Source organism: Macaca nemestrina, chromosome 15 (assembly GCF_043159975.1).
Source record: "Macaca nemestrina isolate mMacNem1 chromosome 15, mMacNem.hap1, whole genome shotgun sequence".
In the NCBI taxonomy this organism is placed as follows: domain Eukaryota; kingdom Metazoa; phylum Chordata; class Mammalia; order Primates; family Cercopithecidae; genus Macaca; species Macaca nemestrina.
This window is the reverse complement of record NC_092139.1, coordinates 90,145,302-90,166,598: the sequence shown is the minus strand read 5'-3', so window position 1 is coordinate 90,166,598 and position 21,297 is coordinate 90,145,302. Positions and strand designations below refer to the sequence as shown.

The window sequence follows — 21,297 nt, the reverse complement described above, 5'->3', positions numbered from 1 at the left end:
AGAATAGGCAGGGGTCAGACCATGGAGGCATTTGGGTATCTGAATTTTGTTTCAACTCTAATAAGCAACTAAAGGATTTTAAACAAGAAAAGATCTTTCTATCATGGGATGAAAAAGGGAGATTTAATTTGGAGGTTACTGAAATTAGAGGTTGATGGTGGCTTGAACTAAAGCTTGTGCCGCTAAAGATGGAGAGAAGACAGAGCAAAGACATCCATGATGTAGGCTGTATCAACAGGATTTGCTAGTAATAGACTAGATGTAGCAGTAAGAAAGAACAAGAATTTAAGGAAGATCCCCAGACTTTTGGCTTAAGTAACTGGGTGGAGTGATGCTGCCATTTATGCACGGGGAGAAGGTGAAGACAGCAGACAAGAGTTTGCTTTTTGGACGTTAGATGTCCAGGAGACACCTGAGGGTTCACGTCAAGTAGGCATCTGGATAGACATGACTGAGGAGTTCAGAGGAAGGGAAGAGCTAAAGTTATACATCTGGAAGTTCTTAGGCATAGAGAACATACTTAAAGTAACAGGAATGTGTGTGATCCAACGAGGGTGAGAAGACACATCTCTGCACGGGATTAAGGATTCTGTCTGAGACTAACACCTCTGAAGCTGAAGAGATCTCAAACCTATTAAATATCACCTTCTGTTAAGTCTAGTGCATTGATACTATATGAAAGTTAATGGGACTAAGAGTAAGACAGTAAAGAATATCAAATTAAACCAGAGAATATAAGGTAAGTAAACACAACCACATGCAGTTGGCACAATGCAGGAGAAATTAATTACCTTGAGATGCACTGTCAAAAGACTTGATGAGGGTTTTTACTGTAGGAGTTGGCTCTGAGGAAGTTGAGGACCTTCTACTCAGTCCCATTCCCTGCCTTAAGGCTGCCAAATCTCTCTCAACGGCATTCATGTAGTTGTATACCCGGCCTCGCTCCTCCTCTTGCCTGAAAATAATATTGAAATCAGAGCATTTTTACACAGTACTAGAACATATACATTTTCCCCTCCCGGCTGAAAAGCATTAAAAACTATCAGTTTAAAAAAATTGTATCAGTTGAGCTTAGTAGATTACCTGGTCTAATGTTCTCATTTGCTTGGTAAATGCCAGGAAATGATACTGAAATTTTTATATCAGGTTATCCTAAGTAAGTTAAACAACCATCAAATTCCATTTTCATCTGAGTAAGTGTAAGGTAAGGACATCAGTAATCAATTAGCAGTAAAATAGGAGGTAGACTGGCTCAGGGCTGAGACTCTCCAGGTCCTGTGCTGCCGAGAAGGCCCTTCTCAGGAGTCCGGAGGTTCACCAGTACATGATACTGTATAATATTAATTTATAGTGGTATAATATTAATTTATACTGGCTCTAGCTAGTATGTTATGCTTAGACATGGAAATACAAAAAAATGAAACCAAAGCCCACACTCTTTAAAAAAATAAAAATAAGAACACGGCAAGTGGTGTAGTCTTCAAATAGAATTCTACAAAGAGAAAAAAAAAAAAGCCTAGACCCATATTAGTAACATGAGTCCCCTAGAAGCTCAGGGTGATGCATCCTGAGTCATCTGAAAAAATCAATTCCATTTCATTTCTGGCCCATTCTGAATTCACTACACTGACTAACACAGAATTCTTTCATCTGGAATGAGATTACAATTGCAGAGCTTGTACATGTCATATAACTATCAAGTATGTGAATAAAAATTAAGCCAGTCCTTAGGAAAAATTCGTCTTTGGTGGCCATTTGGCCTTCTGACAGTATTCTGCCTCAAGATGTACTACAAGATCTTAAGGTCATTTAGCTGTCATGATTAGAACTTTCTTTTCTTTTTTTGAGATGGAGTCTTGCTCTTGTTGCCCAGGCTGGAGTGCAATGACGTGATCTCAGATCACCACAACCTCCGCCTCCTGGGTTCAAGCGATTCTCCTGCCTCAGCCTCCCGAGTAGCTGGGATTACAGGTATGCGCCACCACGCCCGGCTAATTTTGTATTTTTAGTAGAGATGGGGTTTCTCCATGTTGGTCAGGCTGGTCTCAAACTCCCGACCTCAGGTGATCTGCTCACTTAGGCTTCCCAAAGTGCTGGGACTGCAGGTGTCAGCCACTGCACCCGGCTGACTAGAACTTTTAATAAAGAATCTATAACAGTGATTATCAAACTTTTTGGTCTTAGAGCCCCTTTCTACTCCTAAAAATGAGTAAGGACTCCAAAAACCTTTTGTTTATAAGAGCTGTCTTCCATTACATTAAAACTAAGAATATATAAAAATATTTAATTCATCTAAAACTAAAATAAATACAGGGCTTATTAATATATTTTTATGAAAAATAACTATGCTTTCCAAAACAAAACAAAAAAAATTAGTAAGAAGAGTAACAGTGCTTTGCATTTTTAAATCATCTCATTAATGTCTGGCTTAAGAGAACACAGCTAAACTCTCATTTCCTCTGTATTCAACCTATTTTAATACGAAAAAAAGCAAGTCTTACATATAGATAAGGTAGGTGGAAAAGGGAAGATTTTAATAGCCCTTTTAGATAACCGTAGCTGTTCTTATTTGATAACTGCACTAAAATGCAACAAGTAGTAACTTAAAAGTTAGCTCCAATGTGGAATCTGAAACCATAAGTGAACTTTTCCTATTCTGTCCATTAAAATCCACTCGTCAATCTTGTTTAACATCATAGACTGGCTGTAAGGAAAATATTGTTTTACTTACAGATTTTCTAAATGCTGTCATTACACATTTTTTTTTAAGTCACAATGATCTCATCAGAAGACACTTTATGGGAAGCTGTCAAACTCACCAATGGTAAATAACAAGTTTTCCAAAATCCTAACATTCACTTGAAAGCCCACATTTTATCACTGGCAGTGAATACTGTCCGTTGTTTTCCTTTAAGTGATAGGCTGTCTTAATTGTTTTCACAAAATATCCACCAAATAATACCAAAGTCTGAATCATCCACAGTTTGTCTGTCATTCTCAAGTAAAAAAATGGCATTCAATGAAAAAAGAAAGCAGCTCAAACTAATCACAGCACTTTCCTCAACGTGACCTCACTCTTCAGTATAGTCTTGAGTATACAGCAGATAAAGCAGAAGTGCTTTTTCTGTACTTCCCATTTTGTCACACAGAATGCTAAAGAGCATACTCAAGGACGGGGATGTAGTAAAATTCATACTTTACGGTTTTACCAAGGACATCTTTAAGTGAAACCTGCATTTAAAAAAAAAAATTGCAAGTATGTAGTGGTGAAGAGTATTATGACTATAAGTGCAATTTATTGCCAAGATCCCGGTTCATCAACAGTTTATACTTGCTTTTCTCTAACAGTTTAGAAGTCAACACAGTGAAAAGGGCAAACAATGTGATGGTATTATGAAGACAGTTTGACCTCACAGACTCCCTAAAGGGCCTTAGGGACATCCAGGAATCTGCAGGCCTTACTCTGAGAACCACTGCCCTACAAGATGCTACCTCTTTCAGAAGGCGTTTTAAAAACATGTGTCTCAAAGTCTTATGAATTTTTGAGATCCAAAGGAATGAAACTTTAACAGTAGAATTTCATTCACTCAGGATAACTATAGAATGAAGCATTTCTGATACGTTATTCATTTAATAATACAAAGAAAAAAGTAATGTAATACATGTTTTATACTAGTAGAGAAATAATAATCTGTCTCATTCCATGTTCTGCTTAAGGAATCCAATGAAAAATGCTTAGCAATACTTTTCTCTGAGCCATTCACTAGAGCAAGGCAATAATAAGACCACTTTTTAAAGATATACTGTTAGTTTTCTAAATTTCTTCCTACGCCTACTTAATAATTACTCAAACTAAGGAATAATCAAATTCTTAGTAATAACCTCAAACACAAAAATACTATCCCCCACTCTTAGATGGTATTTCACTGTGGATCTCAGCGCATGTCACAAATGTCATTTCATCTAATAATTTTCATCAGTTTCCAATGATGTCTATGTTACATGGGGGAAAAAAAACTACTGTGGAGATTCATTTGATTATAAGATAAAACAAGTGAAAATTCCTCAAGTGAGTGACAGAGAGAAACTCACTTTACATTCTTTACTTGGGATTGCAAAAATACTAGCTAAAGTATACTGACCATTGCCCTGAGCACTTGGCAGGCATTATATTATTTAATCCTTATGACAACACTGTAAAGCAGGTAGTATTGTGTCATTTTAAAGATGAGAAAACTGAGGCTCAGGGAAGTCAAGATTCCTAACCAAGATTACAGCTAGTAAGAGGCAGAGCTGGACACGAGCCAAGAATATCTGTCTCCAGAGTCCACATCCTTAGTCATGAGGCTACAATCTAAAGAAAACTAACAGGGCTGGACTGTGGGGCTGGGGGAAAGGAGAATCATGTGAGAGACCATCCTCACTCCCTTCAGAGTTGTGGATCACTGATACTGACAACTCTGAAAGATCCACATAGACTGCACTAGTTCACATGTGCCATAAAATGACGCCCAGAAAAGCTGAGTAACTTCCATCAGATCCAAACTCAGTAAGTATCAAACTCCCCATTTTTTCCATAGTACCACATCAAAAATCGGGATTTAAATGTTCTCTACCGAAACAGAAGTACACAACTGGTTTCTCAGAACATACTTGCGTGACTTTATTTCCTCCAATTCTTTTGTGAGTTTCTCATTTTTTTCTTGAGCCTCATGTAACCGGCGCTTTAGATCACCAATCTCCTCTTGGGCTTCAGATTTAATGTCATTTGCAATGACTACTGCAGTCTGAAGATCAGCCTGAAACTGCCGCCATTCCGCAGATTCTTCCTATATTAAAAAACTAACTTTTTATTTCCAAAAGAGAGCAATCAAGATTTATTTAAAAGCAATAAAATTTGTTTATGATTGGATTGCTGTAACACACTAATGCTTCCAAATGATGATTCATTTTTTTAATCACAGAGAATTGCTATTATCTATTTCTAACAGGCAATGCAACTATTATTAGTGAACTTGTTCTTAATAAGGAAAAGATTTTCCAGCTGATCTGCCTACTGAGGCATCAAGTACTCAGAGTGCTCAATAGATATTAATGAAAATAGTGTCAAGCTTCCCTTCTTCATGCAAGTTTCAAAGCAGGTCTTATGAAAATAAACATCATCTAGAATGTATGGATCTTTACCTCTGAAAAGCACAAGAAGGTATATAATGGTATGTGAACCATACAGTGAAAAACTATAAATATCCTGACATCAAAACCTAACAGGAAAAAAAAAAAAAAAAATCAAAAGAAAAGGAAGAGGAAGCCAGAAGAAAAACACTAAACTCAATATAGGCAGGCAAAATTATACAAAGAAGCGGTAAGGAACTACGTGGTCTGTTGCTTCCCACAGTCATGGAGGATGTGGGTGTGGCCGGGTGGGGAAGTCTCCCTGGGACTCACCTCCCTCAGAGCCACAGCTGGGCCATGCCTGAGCCCCACGCCCTCCTCACCCCTAAAGCAATTTTCTTACACGATGAAAGCAGCCTGAGCAACTGTGGTATGACCCAAACGACTGAGTAGCTTTCTCCCCACTCCCTGCATCATGGCTGCATTGCTATTGGCAAGACAGATCACAGCCACAAAATGTATGAAAACAGACTAGTTTGGGGCACCTTATAATCAAAAGCTAATAACTTTTCTTTACAAAATAGAACACTTTTTCCCCAAATCTATCTTTCTAAAATTACTAACCATAAATTTCTATAGGTCGAGTATCACTTATCCAAAAGCATTTCAGATTTAAGATTTTTTGGATTTTGGAATATTTGCACTATACTTAACAGCTAAGCATCCCAAATCTGAAAATCCGAAACCCAAAATGTTCCAATAAGCATTTCCTCTGAGCATCATGCCATCATTCAAAGAGTTACAAATTTTGGAATATTTTAGATTTCAGAATGTCTAGTTAGGGATACGCAACCTACAGTACATTCTTCTACCCAAAATCTAGCAGCAATCCCAATCTGAAATGATAGCATTTGCTTTCTGCCCAAAACCCAATGGGGCCAGTATTATCACTGTATCCAAAGCTTAAGATGAGTGATAATATGGTCAATGACTACACCTCAAATTTCAGAAAACTGTTTTCTAACAAGATAATACATGAATATTTATCCTACCCGAAGTCTTCTGTGGAGTGTCTTTATTTCTCTTTCCATGTCGTGCTTTTGGTCCTGGAGTTTTTTAACTGTATCTGAAAAGATCACCAAAGTTTAAATACCTATTCTCACAACAAAGTTCAGGGGAATAATACAAAGAAAAGGGGTACTTAAATATGACATTTGAAAAAAGTTATCCTGTCCAAAGACTACAAAAAAATTTTAATACAAAACTTTAATAGAAAAAATGTGCAATCCAAGTAATAACCAATATTACTTTCTTTGGAAAATATCAAGTTAAAAAATCACAATTTCTAAATCACTTCCTTCCACAGTATCTTAATTTTGAAACAAAAAGTAAAACTGTTAGAAATTCACTTTGTTGGTACATAACCAGTCAAAACAATATTGACTGTGACTAAAATATGAACTTTTAATCATAAACATTGTTAATCTGCAGTATTTATATAAGCATATCTTTCCTTACACACTGAATAAATTCCAGAAGTGAATTAGTAAAATCAAAATTAGTAAAAAATATAATACCCAGGGTAGCTGCTATTTAAATTAATCCTATACAAATCTTATTAAAAAATAAAGAATATATTTATAAAGTAAATCAATAATTCCTCAAATTATTTATCCCATAATGTGAATTTTCTTAGAACAATTTCATTCACTCTAAAAGCATTCAGTGAACACCAATAAGATGCAAAGTACCATTCTAGACAGAGTGAGGATACAAGGATGAAAGTGTAGCACAGGCTAGTCTCCCTGGAACCAGAAACATAAAGGGAAGTCACCTTCTCTTCGGAGGTTCTACTCTAAAATCCAAGCATAAGAGAGAAATGCCTTAGGAGGGTGCTATGCTGATAGCTGCCACTAAGTAAATCGCTCATGGCTGATTACTTTGACAGCTCAGGAAAGAATCACTTTTTGGTTAAGGGCAAGAAAGGGTACTTACACACTGGTGGCAAATCCTTTACCCTGATTCACCTACAGCCCCACCCCAGTAGATCCCTGGCTGTTCTCTGTGTCCCAACTGTGTCTTACGCAGCCTTGTACCATGTCGCTGCCAACATTACCACATCTCTTGACACACCTGTCTCCATCACTAGACTAAAAACACTTCAAAGGCAGAAGCAGCCATGTGATGACCTCACGGACTCAGTAGTTGTAATAATGGTATCTTAAAAATGGAATAGGCCGTCGCTCTCCAATGCCAGTGCCGCCTCTCGCTCACCGAGCTCCAGCCAAAGGAGAAGGGGAGTAAGTAAGGAGGTCTCTGCACCATGGCTCGTACAAAGCAGACTGCCTGCAAATCGACCAGTGGTAAAGCACCCAGGAAGCAACTGGCTACAAAAGCCGCTCGCAAGAGTGCGCCCTCTACTGGAGGGGTGAAGAAACCTCATCGTTACAGGCCTGGTACTGTGGCGCTCCGTGAAATTAGACGTTATCAGAAGTCCACTGAACTTCTGATTCGCAAACTTCCCTTCCAGCCTCTGGTGCGAGAAATTGCTCAGGACTTTAAAACAGATCTGCGCTTCCAGAGCGCAGCTATCGGTGCTTTGCAGGAGGCAAGTGAGCCCTATCTGGTTGGCCTTTTTGAAGACACTAACCTGTGTGCTATCCATGCCAAACGTGTAACAATTATGCCAAAAGACATCCAGCTAGCATGCCGCATACGTGGAGAACGTGCTTAAGAATCCACTATGATGAGAAACATTTCATTCTCAAAAAAAAAAAAAAAACTCTTCTTCCTGTTATTGGTAGTTCTGAACATTAAATAATTTTTTTCCCATGGGGTCAAAAGGTACCTAAGTATACGATTGCGAGTGGAAAAATAGGGGACAGAAATCAGGTATTGGCAGTTTTTCCATTTTCATTTGTGTGTGAATTTTTAATATAAATGCAGAGGCATAAAGCATTAATGCAAGTTAAAATGTTTCAGTGAACAAGTTTCAGTAGTTCAACTTTATAATAATTATAAATAAACCTGTTAAATTTTTCTGGACAATGCCAGCATTTGGATTTTTTTAAAACAAGTAAATTTCTTATTGACGGCAAAAAAAAAAAAAAAGGCAATAAATATATGAATGTGTCAGCTGATGGTAGCAGTAATAAAAAGCAATGCTGAAATCATTACCTAGGGTTTTTCTTTTTTTTAGTAAGTATCCTATTGATAGAACTTAACAATTTATCATTAGGGACAAAGTAACTATAGACTTTAGTGTTTCTGGGTAAATAACATTCTCTCCCATTCCTTATACGTAGTAGCAGGAACTCAGGCATAGTGAACACTTGCTTGCAATCACACATGTAATAAAAAAATTCTTCCTCTAGCTAATAATTTATTGGCTTTTAATCAAGACCCGAAAGTATGAGTATGCTGATGTTTTTTCTTACATGGCTCATCATCTTCTTTATCCCTGTTCCACTAGAACCTTCTCTATCCCTGTTCCACTAGAACCTTCTCTTTGAAAATCTTTTTGCCACTATGCTTTACATTTGATGTTGGTATATGTGTGTGTTCTGATATTTTTGGGGTTTTTTTCTTTTTTTTTTTTTTTTTGAGACATAGTCTCAATCTGTTGCCCAGGCTGAAGTGCAGTGGCGTGATTTCAGCTCACTGCAACCTCTGCCCCCTGGGTTCAAGTGATTCTCCTGCCTCAGCTTCCTGTGGAGCTGGGATTATAGGTGCCTGCCACCACGTCCAGCTAATTTTTGTATTTTCAGTACAGACGGGGTTTCACCATCTTGGCCAGGCTGGTCTTGAACTCCTGACCTCATGATCCACCTGCCTTGGCCTCCCAAAGTGCTAGGATTACAAACATGAGTCACCGCACCCGGCTAGTATTCTGATATTTTTAAGTGGCACGAATTCACTTTAACAACATAGAGCCTAGAATATTTATAACAATTATATGTGAAATAATAATTATTACAAATAAATAATAATGCTGTATTTTCTAAAGCTGGATGAGAAATAAATGAGATAAAACATTGGTGGCAGGGGCAATTCTGGTAGCCAGTAGTTAACTTACTCTCATTCATTGCCCCAAAACTGTGTAACAAAGTCAGGTCTTGTGAAATAAAAAGGTTCAAATTTTACTCTTTAATTCTACAAATGTGTCATATGTACCAACTTTGTACCAGGCTTTTTTCTAAGTGCTTAAGATGTAAAGGAAACAAAAAAGATATAATCTTCATCCTCTTAGAGACAGAAAGGCTAGTCTTGTGTTGAGACAACAAAGGTAGATGACTTCATAAGCAAAAGATTAAACTTTAAAGCCTGTCTCATATATAAGCTACTTCAGACTCAATCTGCAAACTAAAGGTCAAATAGGACATCTAATCTGGTTTAGGTAAAGCAGACACCAAGCTGAGTAGGCGAGTCTAATGCCCTGATCCTTATCTCTGGAGGCAAGCATGGCTCTGGAATCAGCATGGGAACTTGGTTCCTTGAGACCTCACACATAGACAAATTCAGGGTTTTGTACATAGATGAGGAGTAAGGATAGAAGCTGAAAAATTTCTAATGTTGAAAACACTAAGAGTTACACCTTTCATTTACATTGTATCCATTTATATGCAAGAAATATTTCATAATCAAAACAGGCAGTCAGGAGTGGTAGCTCAGGCCTGTAATATCTGCCGATCACCTGAGGTCAGGAGTTCGACACCAGCCCGGCCAACGTGGTGAAACCCTGTCTCTACTAAAAATAAAAAATTAGCCGGCTGTGGCGGCAGGTGCCTGTAATCCCAGCTACGCAGGAGGCTGAGGCAGGAGAATTGATTGAACCCAGAGGGCAGAGGCTGCAGTGAGCCAAGATGGTGCCACTGCACTCCAGCCTGGGCAAGAAAAGTGAAACTCCATCTCAAAAAAGCAAACAAGCAACAAAAAACAGGCAAGCAAACAAAAAATATTAGGAGCATAATTTCTCTTGAAATGTGCTAAAACTTGTTTTCTTTTTCTTGTCACAAAGGATACGACACATCTACTTATTATTAAACATAATATACACAAGACAAATGACAGCAAATCTCAGGACAGTTCACTTTTAACATTTGGCATTCTGATTCTCAGGTGACATTTTAAGCTACATGATCATCTTAGACTGATCGTAAATCCTCAAGTTGCATTCATTCGTTTGCTTTTTTTCTCTTTATTGACCTTTTCATTCATGGGCACAGAATTCACATAATCACTGTTCTTTAAAAGGTGTTTTTCTGCCCCCTGGCACTACATTTTTATTATTGTCACCTCTTATAAATAAATCCTTTTAAATAAAAGGGAAAGTGGCAGCCAGTGGAAATATTCAGACAGAATAAAGTGCACTAAAAGTGTCTGTAGGGATTTGATTTAAACTTTACAATCTTTACAATCATGTCTATATTTTTACTTCTGAAACGGAATGTATTTTTTTTTCCTGGAAACAAAGGAATTTGTGCTTAAGTTCTTGTTGTGAAGACTAGTTTGCAAAACTGCCATCTACCATGATTTGTGGTCACACAAGAAAGCAGCATTACTCTTCGACTCTCGAATCTCTAACGGCAGTTTTCTTCCTCTTCAGTGCTCCTCCTGTGAGAGACACTGCCATCTACTGTCTTCAACTCAAAAGCAACACTCAAGTCTACCAAGGAAAAGAACTACTACTATGATCTTCCTATTTTTAAATTACAAATTATAATTCAATTTTTACAAAGTTATTTTTATTCTAGAGATCAGGCAAACTGCTATTCTCAATGTTATTAGACCAATTTTGTTCTGATCAACTCTGGGCACTGCCCTACCCATTTAACAATGGGTTCATAACCTTTGAGTCCCATTATTGATTATGAACCCCATTACTCTCTGACAAAAAATAATCCATTCTCACTCTGGTTATATCCCATCAATCATGCTGATATTGCCAGGCAGCTACCATGGACACAGGATCAATCTGTGACTTTTTCTTTTCTGTTTTGAGATAGAGTCTCACTCTGTCGCCCAGGCTTGAATGCACTGGCACAATCTCAGCTCACTGCAGCCTCCGCCTCCTGGGTTCAAGCCATCCTCTCACCTCAGCCTCCCAAGTAGCTGGGATTACAGGTACCTGCCATCACACCCAGCTAATGTATTTTTAGTAGATACGGGGTTTCACCATGTTGGCCAGGCTGGTCTCAAACTCCTGAACTCAAGTGATCTGCCTGCCTTGGCCTCCCAAGGTGCTGGGATTACGGGCGTGAGCCACTGCGCCCGGCCTGGTTCAGTGTTGAACTCTCAAAGTGCTGGAATTACAGGCACGAGCCACCGTGCCTAGCCCTATTTTATTACTAAATGCAAATTATCCCCACATGTTTAAAAGAGTAAGATAAAAAAGAATGAAAAGTTCTTATCACTTACTCTCTAAATCAGAAATAATGAGGTTGTCATGAAGTTTCACAGCACGATGTTGTTCTACTTCATCTTCAAGTTCAAAGATGGTTTCTTTCATGTCACTCCTTTCTGTTTCTTTTTCATCCAGGTCTGATCTTAATTTTTCTAACGTCATATTCAAATCTTCAATTTGTTTCTTAGCTTCTTCTTGGAAGGCTCGGTATTCATCCTCTACCTATATAAAATTGATGATGCAGATTTAGAAAAGTTAAGAGTTGTTCTAAGGTAAGTTCCAGAATTGAGGTACACAGAGTTTCTAAGGGGAACTAAGTGTGAGGCACTATGGATAAACTAAAACAACCTGTATAGTAACTGTTAAAAAGTATGAAAAAGCACTCCATGGTAAGATTTTATATAATACGCTTAAACATAAACTGTTGCTGTAACACTGACTGAAATTATATCGATGTATCATTGAACTTAATCAGATTATTTACAAGGAGACTGGAAATTTTCATTTCTCCAAAGTTTGGACTGAAAGCATGTACGTTTGATGAATAACATGTTGTCCTAACAAAAATGGTGTCATATTTGTGACGGTTCCAGTATCAAACTGAAAAAGGGAAAAACAATGCTCAAATAGTGTTTTTACAAAAGTATTATATTAGTTCACAGTAGCCTCTCAACATACATGTGCCAAGAAATAATACAAATCTCCTAAACTGTAACTTTAAAAGTAATCACTAAAAAAACCCTAAAACCTAAATTATTTACATTTTGGCCAAAGATATATTAAAATTTATTTAAAAATCATTGCACTAAAATAACAAACAAACAAAATGTAAGCTAGAATAACTAGATAACTCATGGAAATAAACAATTCATCAGCAACCACATGGGGTACAGATCCCTGGCCAGAATGCCAGCGGCACTGGGTAGCAGTTCCAACTGAGTCCTCACTATTATGCTGCATGCATGTAAAACAAGGGGCTGGACGGATCATCACTAAGGTCCCTGCCAGCAATAAATCACAGGCCTCTGAGAAACAGGAGCCTCTATATGCCAAAAATATTTTTTAACTTTCAACAGATTTCTATTTGAAAAACTATTTCTATAGCAGGAGAAGAGGAAACATGCACTGCTGATGCTACAGACTGGAATACTGACTCTCCACCTATAGTACACCAGAACAGATTCGAGATGAGGTAGGGGGAGGTAAAATTTCATGACCCACTCCATAGGCATACTCAGAACTAGGGACAAATTCTGGTTTTAGCTGTAATACCAGCCACATCCTCTAACAGGCAGGATAATAGAAACAAAATACAAGTGAGAGAAAGTGACATTATCTTAAGAATACTTTTCACTGTATTCCAATAAAAGGAAACCATTCTCAAGTTTTAAAAATATCAGCTTTATAAAAAAGCTAATAACACACCAAACCAAACCAGTGACCCTGGTTCTCAGTAAATACTGTGCATGGCAGCTGCCTAATGCTGTCCGGAACATTTTAATTTATTTAAACAATACCTTAGCAATGGCATCCTGTAATCGATTGGCATCATTTCGGGTATGAGCCAGATCTTCCTGCAAGCTACTAGCCAAAGTCTCTGCTTTTTCTTTGTCCAGCCTGACACTCTCCAGGAGGTCCTGAATATCAGATTTGTCTCCAGAGTTATGGATAGAATACAGCTCTGCTACTTTCTGCTTTTCATTCTCCAGCTGGGCCTTCAGGCGATTCATCTCTATCTGGTCACTGGCCACGGTGGCTTTGTACTCCTCTAACGTGGCTGCCAAGGCTGCTTTTCCTTTCTGCTCAGACTCAATAATTCGCTCCATATGGTGACTGCGTTCTTTGAGTGCTCCTATCATTTCTTGAGCTTCCTTGTTGTCCTGTTCTGCCATTTTCAAAGTATTGCTTAAATGCTGCTGGACACCAAGAAGCTGCTCCCGTTCAAAACGGGCATTCTCAGCGAGGTCCATGTAACGTTGCTCTAATTCCATATAGCGCCCACTTTTTACATCTTCATCTATGACATAAGAAATGTGATGCTCATCTAGAAGAGAGCGGAAGTATTCAATCTGTCGACTAAAGTGTTCCAACTTATCGCTCTGCTGACATAAAGACTCCATCAGAATAACCTTCTCTTCTCCAAGCCTTTCGTTTTCACTATTCAGTTCTTGGGTAATCTGCTGTAAATCAGCTAGCTCTTGCAGGGTTGCCTGGAGTTCCTCACTTGTACTGTGTTGGTTCTCTTCCATCTGGTGTATCCGTTCAGTCAGGCAAGCCACCGACACTTCACTGGCGTTCCCGCTGCTCCCCTTCCGGGAGCGCTCTATGCTGGGGATGCCTTCCGACTCAGAGGAGGATGGTGCATCCAGTGCATCATCACTCGATGTGAGGGGCTGGTAGACCTCACTGCACTCGCTGTCTAGATTGTCCATGGAGTTACTGTGCTGATGGTCCATTAGTGTATTTTCATCCTGACTCAAGAGATCCTCCACTGAGCCAGGGGCAGAGCCTTCCACTGAAGAAGTCAGAGTTCCTCCTCCATCGCTCTGGTTACCAGGGGTGATTTCTGGGCTCAGGGACTGATAGCCAAACAGTTTTTCAGAATTGTCTAACCTCTGCTCTAGGGAAAAGCCCAATGCATTCAACCTGTCCTTTAACATTCTGTTTTCATTTTTCAGCTGGTTGAGTTCTTCACGGATGGCAGTATTCTGTTCCTGCAACTGCAATAAAGTAGACTCCACATCAGTCGGCTGGTGAGCCATAATGGTTTCCTTCTCAGATTTTTCATCACCCTCAGAATGGTCCTCATTAATGCCCAGCTGGGCACGCATGTCTCGCAGTTCATTTCTCAAATGTAAAATTTCTACGTCTTTAGTTTTTGCCAGTGTGAGAAGATCCTTCACTTTGGCCTCCAAAGCAGCTCTGTCACTGATCTGATTGTCTGATTTAGACTTGCTCATACGAACGTCACATTCTGTAGCAGTTCGACTGCGGGAACGTTTGGCCAATGCCACGTCATTAGCTCCCTGACCTGCAGAAGGTAGTTTTTTGCTCTGGTTTAATCGGGTACGTTCACGTAATCTTTCTCTAGTAGAACTGGATTCTTTATTACCTGTAGAAGTGCTCCGCTTGGTTGAAGAAGCTGTGCCTATGAGTTTAATACAAAAAATGTAAGGCAAAAATGTTAGCAATAAAAGGCTACATAGAATATACAGTTCCTGCCCCAGGTGTAATGAGATGAAATCCAGGATTTACACAATGATTTAGATATACAATAATCTTGCCTTAGAGTCTGTTACTTTAAAGTTCAATGTCTTCAAAACCAGATCATTCATCTTTTAATTATCAAGGACAAATAAGTTATAAACTTTATTTTATATTTTTTTAAAAGAGCAAATTTTAAGGAATGTGAATTACATCTCTATAAAGCTGATATTTAAATGATATATATTAACTTGAATCCAGAAGCAGGGTTTTAACCAGTTGGCCAGAGGCATAATATTCTAGGGCAAGACAGGCGAAGATGACTCCAGGATTAGCCAGTCGGTGGTAAACTAACTGTACACAGATAGTGAAGGGAGATCACAGGTGGGCAAGAAGGGAAAAGCAGTCTGTGGGCAAACCAAAAATCTAAGCTACCTACAAGAAACACAAAAATTTTACTCTGACCAAAGTAAATGTGAAAAAGTTTTCACATCATAAAATGCCGCATAAATAGTAACAACTATAACAACAGCTAACACATACCTAGCACTTGGTTATACAAATACATTAACACTTCACATACATTAACTTATATAAGTCTCATTAAACACTTGAGGTAGGTACTATTATCGCCTTGTTTTACAGATAAAGAAACTCAGACACAGACATTAAATAATTTGCCAACATCTCACAGGTAATAAATAGATGAGTCAAAATTCAAACCTAGGCAGTCTGGTTCCAGAATTTGTACCTTAACCAGTATGTTATACTGTCTCTCTAAATGTAAAAAACAACAAAGCACTAATGTTAAATAATGATGATGTGTCAATCAAATCTATGTGAATCACATGATTACTTAACGACTAAAATTTTAAACCTGTGAAAACCGACACAATCATTTATTTAATACGAAAAGAACAAGAAGTTTTCTTTTTTTGTTTTTTGAGATGGAGTCTCTGTCACCCAGGCTGCGGTGCAGTGGAGCGATTTCGGCTCACTGCAACCTCTGCCTCCCAGGTTCAAGCAATTCTCCTTCCTCGGCCTCCCAAGTAGCTGGGATTACACGTGTGTGCCACCATGTCTGGTTAATTTTTTTGTATTTTTAGTAGAGACAGGGTTTTACCACGTTGGCCAGGCTGGTCTCAAACTCCTGACCTCAAATGATCTGCCCGCCTCGGCCTCCCAAAGTACTGGGATTACAGGCGTGAGCCACTGCACCTGGCCCAGGAATATGTTTAGATACCTGTAAATACTTAAGAAATAATGAATTTTTATGCTAAAAAATAAGATCCACATCTAATCAATAAGTATTTTTAAAGACCCTGTTGGTTCATTAGGTGGTGGGATCCAGGCTGTAGAGGTAACAGGGAGCAAATGACCTCCATGGATATAGGGAGATAGCCACTAACAGAATAGGTGTACAGGAGGGTGCAGAATTCAGGCTGGCCAGTAGATAGATAAGGAGAGGAGGCAGAAGTGAACATGGCACACAGAAAGAAAAAGTACAGTCACACAGTTAACGGAAGCTGCTGGGGAATGTTCATACAGAGTTCTGAAAGACAGGCAGAATTCAGTGAGTCACACTAAGTCAATAAATGATCCTGAATTGGAAAGAAATGTAAGGAAAAGTGCATTTTATGAAAATCTAGAGGATACTGATATGGTTTGGCTGTGTCCCCACCCAAATCTCATCTTGAACTGTAGTTCCCATAATCCCCATGTGTTTCAGGAGGGACCTGTTGGGAGGTAATTTAATCATGGGAGCGGTTACACTCATGCTGTTTTCATGACAGTGAGTTCTCATGATATCTGATGGTAAAGGGCTTCCCCTTCGCTTGGCTCTCATTCTTCTCCTTCCTGCCACTATGTGGAGAAGAATGTGTTTGCTACCCCTTCCACCATAATTCTGTTTCCAGAGGCCTCGCCATCTCTGTGGACCTGTCAGTAAATTAAACCTCTTTTCTTTATAAATTACTCAGTCTGGGGCAGTTCTTTACAGCAAACTGAGAAGGGACTAATACAGATACTAAGTGGAATACTTAGGAAGAAAGCAGAGCAGCAGAGGAGGAATGTGGGCAAGTAGACCAATGAGGTAAGAGAGTCCTCCATTGAGGGGCGGCAGTAAGAACAGAGAAGAGGCAAGAAATCTGTGACAGATATCAAAGGCAAAAGTAACCAGACTGGGAGAAACAACTGCATATGGAGGCCAAAAATGGAAAAAGATGGCATAACACAGTTTGTTTGTTTTTTTTTCTGAGGCTCTGTCACCCAGGCTAGAGTGCAGTTGTGCCATCACAGCTCACAGCAACTCTACCCCCCCGGGCTCAGTTGATCCTCCCACCTCAGCCTCCCGAGTAGCTATGACTACCGGTACACGCCACCATATCCAGCTAATTTTTGTATTTTTTTGTAGAGACGGGGTTTCACCATGTTGGACATGATGCCCAAGCTGGTCTTGAACTCCTAGGCTCAAGTGATCTGCCCACCTTGGCCTCCCAAAGTACTGGGATTACACATATGCACCATCGCACCAGGCTGGGGTAACTTTTTTCCCCAACATTAATTCCTTTCCCTAGTTCTGTAAGTGGTACTTCATCCTTATCTAAATCAAAAATCCTTACAAAAAAGAACATTTGTTCAAGTTTGAAAGATAAAAGAAGAAAAACTCCTCTACGGATTACTGTAATGAGTAGACAGAATAATCTGAGGTAAAGACAAGTGAATTGACACACTGAAATCAAACAGTCTTAGGAAACTGTCACTGGTGGAGGTAAAGGTAGAGCAGATGAACTGAAGAATAAGGATGTTGTTATAGGCTGAACTGTGCTCCCCACACACAAAAAATTAATATGTTGAAGCCCTAACCCCAAAACCACAAATGTGACTGCACCTGGAGACAGGATAATTAAGTTAAAGAGTTAATTAAGGTAAGATGAAGTCATTAGGGTGGGCCCTAATCCATACGACTGGTGTTCTTGTAAGAGGAGGACATGAGGACACACACAGAGGGACGAACCAGTGAAGACACAGGGAAAGAAGCCATCTGCAAGCCAAAAAAGAGATCTCAGGAGAAAGCAAATCTGCTAACACCCTCATCTCAGACTTCTAGCCTACAGATTTGAGAAAATAAATTTCTGTGGCTTAAGCCATCCAGTCTGTGGTATTTTGTTATGACATCCCCAGCAAAATAAAATAAACATACAAAGCCATACTGGGGCAGCTAATTCGGAGAGGTGATAACTGAATCCTGAGGTCAGGTAACATCAGTCAGCAAGAAACTAAGTATACAAACACATGGAATCTCTCCCAGTACAATTCTAAAGGCAGGAAACCAGAAGAAATACAAATGGCAAGAGTATTTTCCTTCCTACCACATCAGCTACAATGTTAAATGTGATGATGACCCCAGGCTTGGGAGTAAAAGACCTTGCCCCACCATCAGCCTTGTGGCCTTGTCAAAACAGATCCCCAATAAATATTTACTAAGCAAATAAATGCATGGCCTTTGCCAAGACACTTAAGCTTTCTCATCTCTAAAATGAGGATACTAGTTCTCTCATAGGGCTACAGTAAGGATAAAATGAAATCATGCCTGTAAATCACAAAGTAAGGACTTCAATATTCCTTCTTGTTAATCACAACTATTATCATTAACAGGGGGGCCCAATCTGAAATGGAAGGAAGAATCTGCATAAAGTCAAAGCAAAAATGAAGACAGTAGGTAATCCTGGGCTAGGAAAGTCTAATACGCACAAGAGGGGCTAAGAGCCTAAATTACGATGACAGAAAAGGATCTGATGTAATTTTTACAATTTGCCTTCATAAGCTTTATTACAAATACTTGATCTTATGTTTACTAGAAGTTTTAAAGTTCTTTTTCTATAAATGTAAGAAGTAAAATATGAGAGCATTACTCCTTGGACTGTAGGATAAATTAATTTATCAACTCCATCAAATCTAGAAACAAATACCTGTTACTGAATGAAGAAAGATGGCAGAATTAGAATGAATGGATCTAGGCACTAATCATCAGAGGCTTCTAACATCATTTAAAGAGGGACAATCAGAAACTATGTGTTTCCTGATCGATGGACACACCACCACCTATGAAGGAGTCTTGTATTTTGGTTGTTTTGTTTTCAAAATGGGGTGACGGGGACCTGAATCTGTCCCATAAGTCTCCAATGCCATTTACAATAAATACAGACAATAAAGGGTGATGGGCAAAAACATCATGGGGATATTGTGATATAAAAATCTAGATACTCAGAAACTCTATAGGTCATATGACCAGCTTTCACAAAAATTAAACTGTAAAAATCAGGATAAACCCATAGATTTTAAAAAAGAAGATTTAAGGGACACATCAGCCAATTATATATGGACCTACATGAGTCCTGATCCAAACATAGACAGTAAATAAAACAAAAATACTTATAAGACTGTTGGAAATGTAAATACTCATCGAATATTCAAGTTATGATTTAAGGAATGATCATCAGTTATTTTAAGGACTGATAATGGTATTATGATTATATTTTTGAAAGAATCCTTCTCCTTGGCCAGGCACGGTGGCTCACGCCTGTAATCCCAACACTTTGGGAGGCTGAGGCAGGCAGATCACGAGGTCAGGAGTTCGAGACCAGCCTGACCAACATGATGAAACCCCATCTTTACTAAAAATACAAAAATTAGCCAGGCTTGGTGGCACATGCCTGTAATCCCAGCTACTCAGGAGACAGAGGTAGGAGAATCGCTTGAACCTGGGAGGCGGAGGTTGCAGTGAGCTGAGATCGCACCATTGCACTCCAGCCTGCATGAACAAGTAAGACTCCGTCTCAAAAAAGAATCCTTCTCTTTCCAAGATAATAAAATATTTATGGACAAAATGATATGATGTCCGGAATCTGCTTCAAAATAACAAGAGGGGAAGGTGGGTATCAAGGAGTTACAACTGGCTGTGAGTTGATAATGGTGATGGGAATGATGAGTATATTGGGCTGAAATATCAATCCACCTACTTTTGTATGTCTAAAACTTCCTATAATCAGATGGAACACTGTAAACACCAATGCATCCTGCCTATTCAAACAAAAAAGCAGCTGAAGTCTCAGACTGAGTGTCACCCATACCTGTGCTAATCTTGGATTTGCTCTCCACGGTGGTCATGGCAGGGGCAGATGCTGAAGGTGCTGCAGATGGGCAGGTGCTTTTCTTTCCTTTAACACCATTAGTCACCGTTACCCCTCCGGCCATTCCAGCTAAAAGGTCATCACTGCTCTTGGTCTAGAAGCAACAGAAAATAAAAACAAATTTACTAGATCAAGCAAGATTAGATATTTTGAGACTCAACAAAGCTCATGACTTTTATACTGAGTTCAAGAGCCCTATTACCAAAACTTTCTAACAGGTAATAAGCAGCACACCATACTGTGTTACAGAAACAGAACTTCTTTAGAGGTTTATAAACAATCACGTGCTTCTTTTTAAAATAATAAAATCATACATGTAATCAAAGACTTTATGGAAGCCTGCTATGTGTCCACACATGCCAGATTCAGATGATGGGGGATAGCACATGATATCTTGGGGAAGTCCTGTAATGCCACAGGAAGTGTCATCTTGCAATTTCTAGAAAGAAATATCATTGAGAGTCAAATAATCTTCATTGCTCTAAGGTGATTCCATGATGAGACCAGTATCTAAAAGAATTTATTCTGAAATTTACTTTTTTTACTTTGTAATTCTGTAGTACTCAAATTTTAGTCAAAATTGAAAGGAAGTATTTTCTAAAACATGCATAATATATTAATTAAAAAACTAGAGACTTTACAGCTTGAGCAAGGGTTCTGCTGTCTAAACGATCATTATTACTTAAGAAAGACCATTTGCAATATTTATATTTTATAAAGGCAATTTAAAAAATATAAGCCTTAAAAAGAAAACACTATAGATAATAAATTGGCTATAAATTTGTTATTCTAAAAAGTAGTGAAGAAACATTTTTACTTCTCCTAGAAATGAAGGGAACACAGAGGAGTTAAAGATATGTGGGGGAAAAAAAGAGAAAAACTACTTTTTAACAAAAGAACCCTTGGCCGGGCGCGGTGGCTCAAGCCTGTAATCCCAGCACTTTGGGAGGCCGAGGCGGGTGGATCACAAGGTCAGGAGATCGAGACCATCCTGGCTAACCCGGTGAAACCCCGTCTCTACTAAAAAATACAAAAAAACTAGCCAGGCGAGGTGGCGGGTGCCTGTAGTCCCAGCTACTCGGGAGGCTGAGGCAGGAGAATGGTGTGAACCCGGGAGGCGGAGCTTGCAGTCAGTGGAGATTGCGCCACTGCACTCCAGCCTGGGCGACAGAGAGAGACTCTGTCTCAAAAAAAAAAGAACCCAAAAGTTTTCTCTCTTTGGCATGAGTTAGCCAACTGACTTACACTATCTTCAATCTGGAACCGTGCTCTCTCTCAGATAATCATGCTGAATTCATTTCTACAAGTTAAGATAGTTCTTAAGTAACTAATCTCTAAAGTCTCTTCCAGTTCTAAATGTCAGTGACTCCATATGGAGGATATTTC

General features: G+C 38.9%; 2 protein-coding genes across 7 annotated transcripts in view; one reads left to right on the top strand and one right to left on the bottom strand.

Annotated features, from left to right (window-relative positions):
• LOC105498490 (sperm antigen with calponin homology and coiled-coil domains 1 like) overlaps window positions 1-21,297 on the bottom strand; it is a 160,733-nt gene that overhangs the window by 94,906 nt on the left and 44,530 nt on the right. For 5 of the 6 annotated variants that reach the window (XR_011613941.1, XM_011770637.2, XM_011770639.3 and 2 more), the window contains 6 exons: window positions 19,852-20,005; window positions 13,033-14,663; window positions 11,530-11,737; window positions 6,165-6,238; window positions 4,654-4,829; window positions 792-955 (listed from right to left, as the gene is read on the bottom strand). Coding sequence is in view for 5 of the 6 variants with exons in the window: in XM_011770637.2 (XP_011768939.2) it covers window positions 792-955; window positions 4,654-4,829; window positions 6,165-6,238; window positions 11,530-11,737; window positions 13,033-14,663; window positions 19,852-20,005 (2,407 nt within the window). In the remaining variant the exon portion in view is untranslated. The remainder of the gene's footprint in view (window positions 1-791; window positions 956-4,653; window positions 4,830-6,164; window positions 6,239-11,529; window positions 11,738-13,032; window positions 14,664-19,851; window positions 20,006-21,297) is intronic. The other variant, XM_011770640.3, reaches the window with a different exon arrangement.
• Window positions 7,410-7,894, top strand: LOC105498489 (histone H3.3A-like). Its single transcript, XM_011770634.3, has one exon. It carries the CDS (start codon window positions 7,436-7,438, stop codon window positions 7,844-7,846), a length of 411 nt encoding a protein of 136 aa, XP_011768936.1. The 5' UTR covers window positions 7,410-7,435; the 3' UTR covers window positions 7,847-7,894.

What these genes read in the sequence shown, in the direction of transcription:
- LOC105498489 (XM_011770634.3), top strand. Translation starts at nt 7,436, where the DNA reads ATGGCTCGTACAAAGCAGACTGCCTGCAAATCGACCAGTGGTAAAGCA.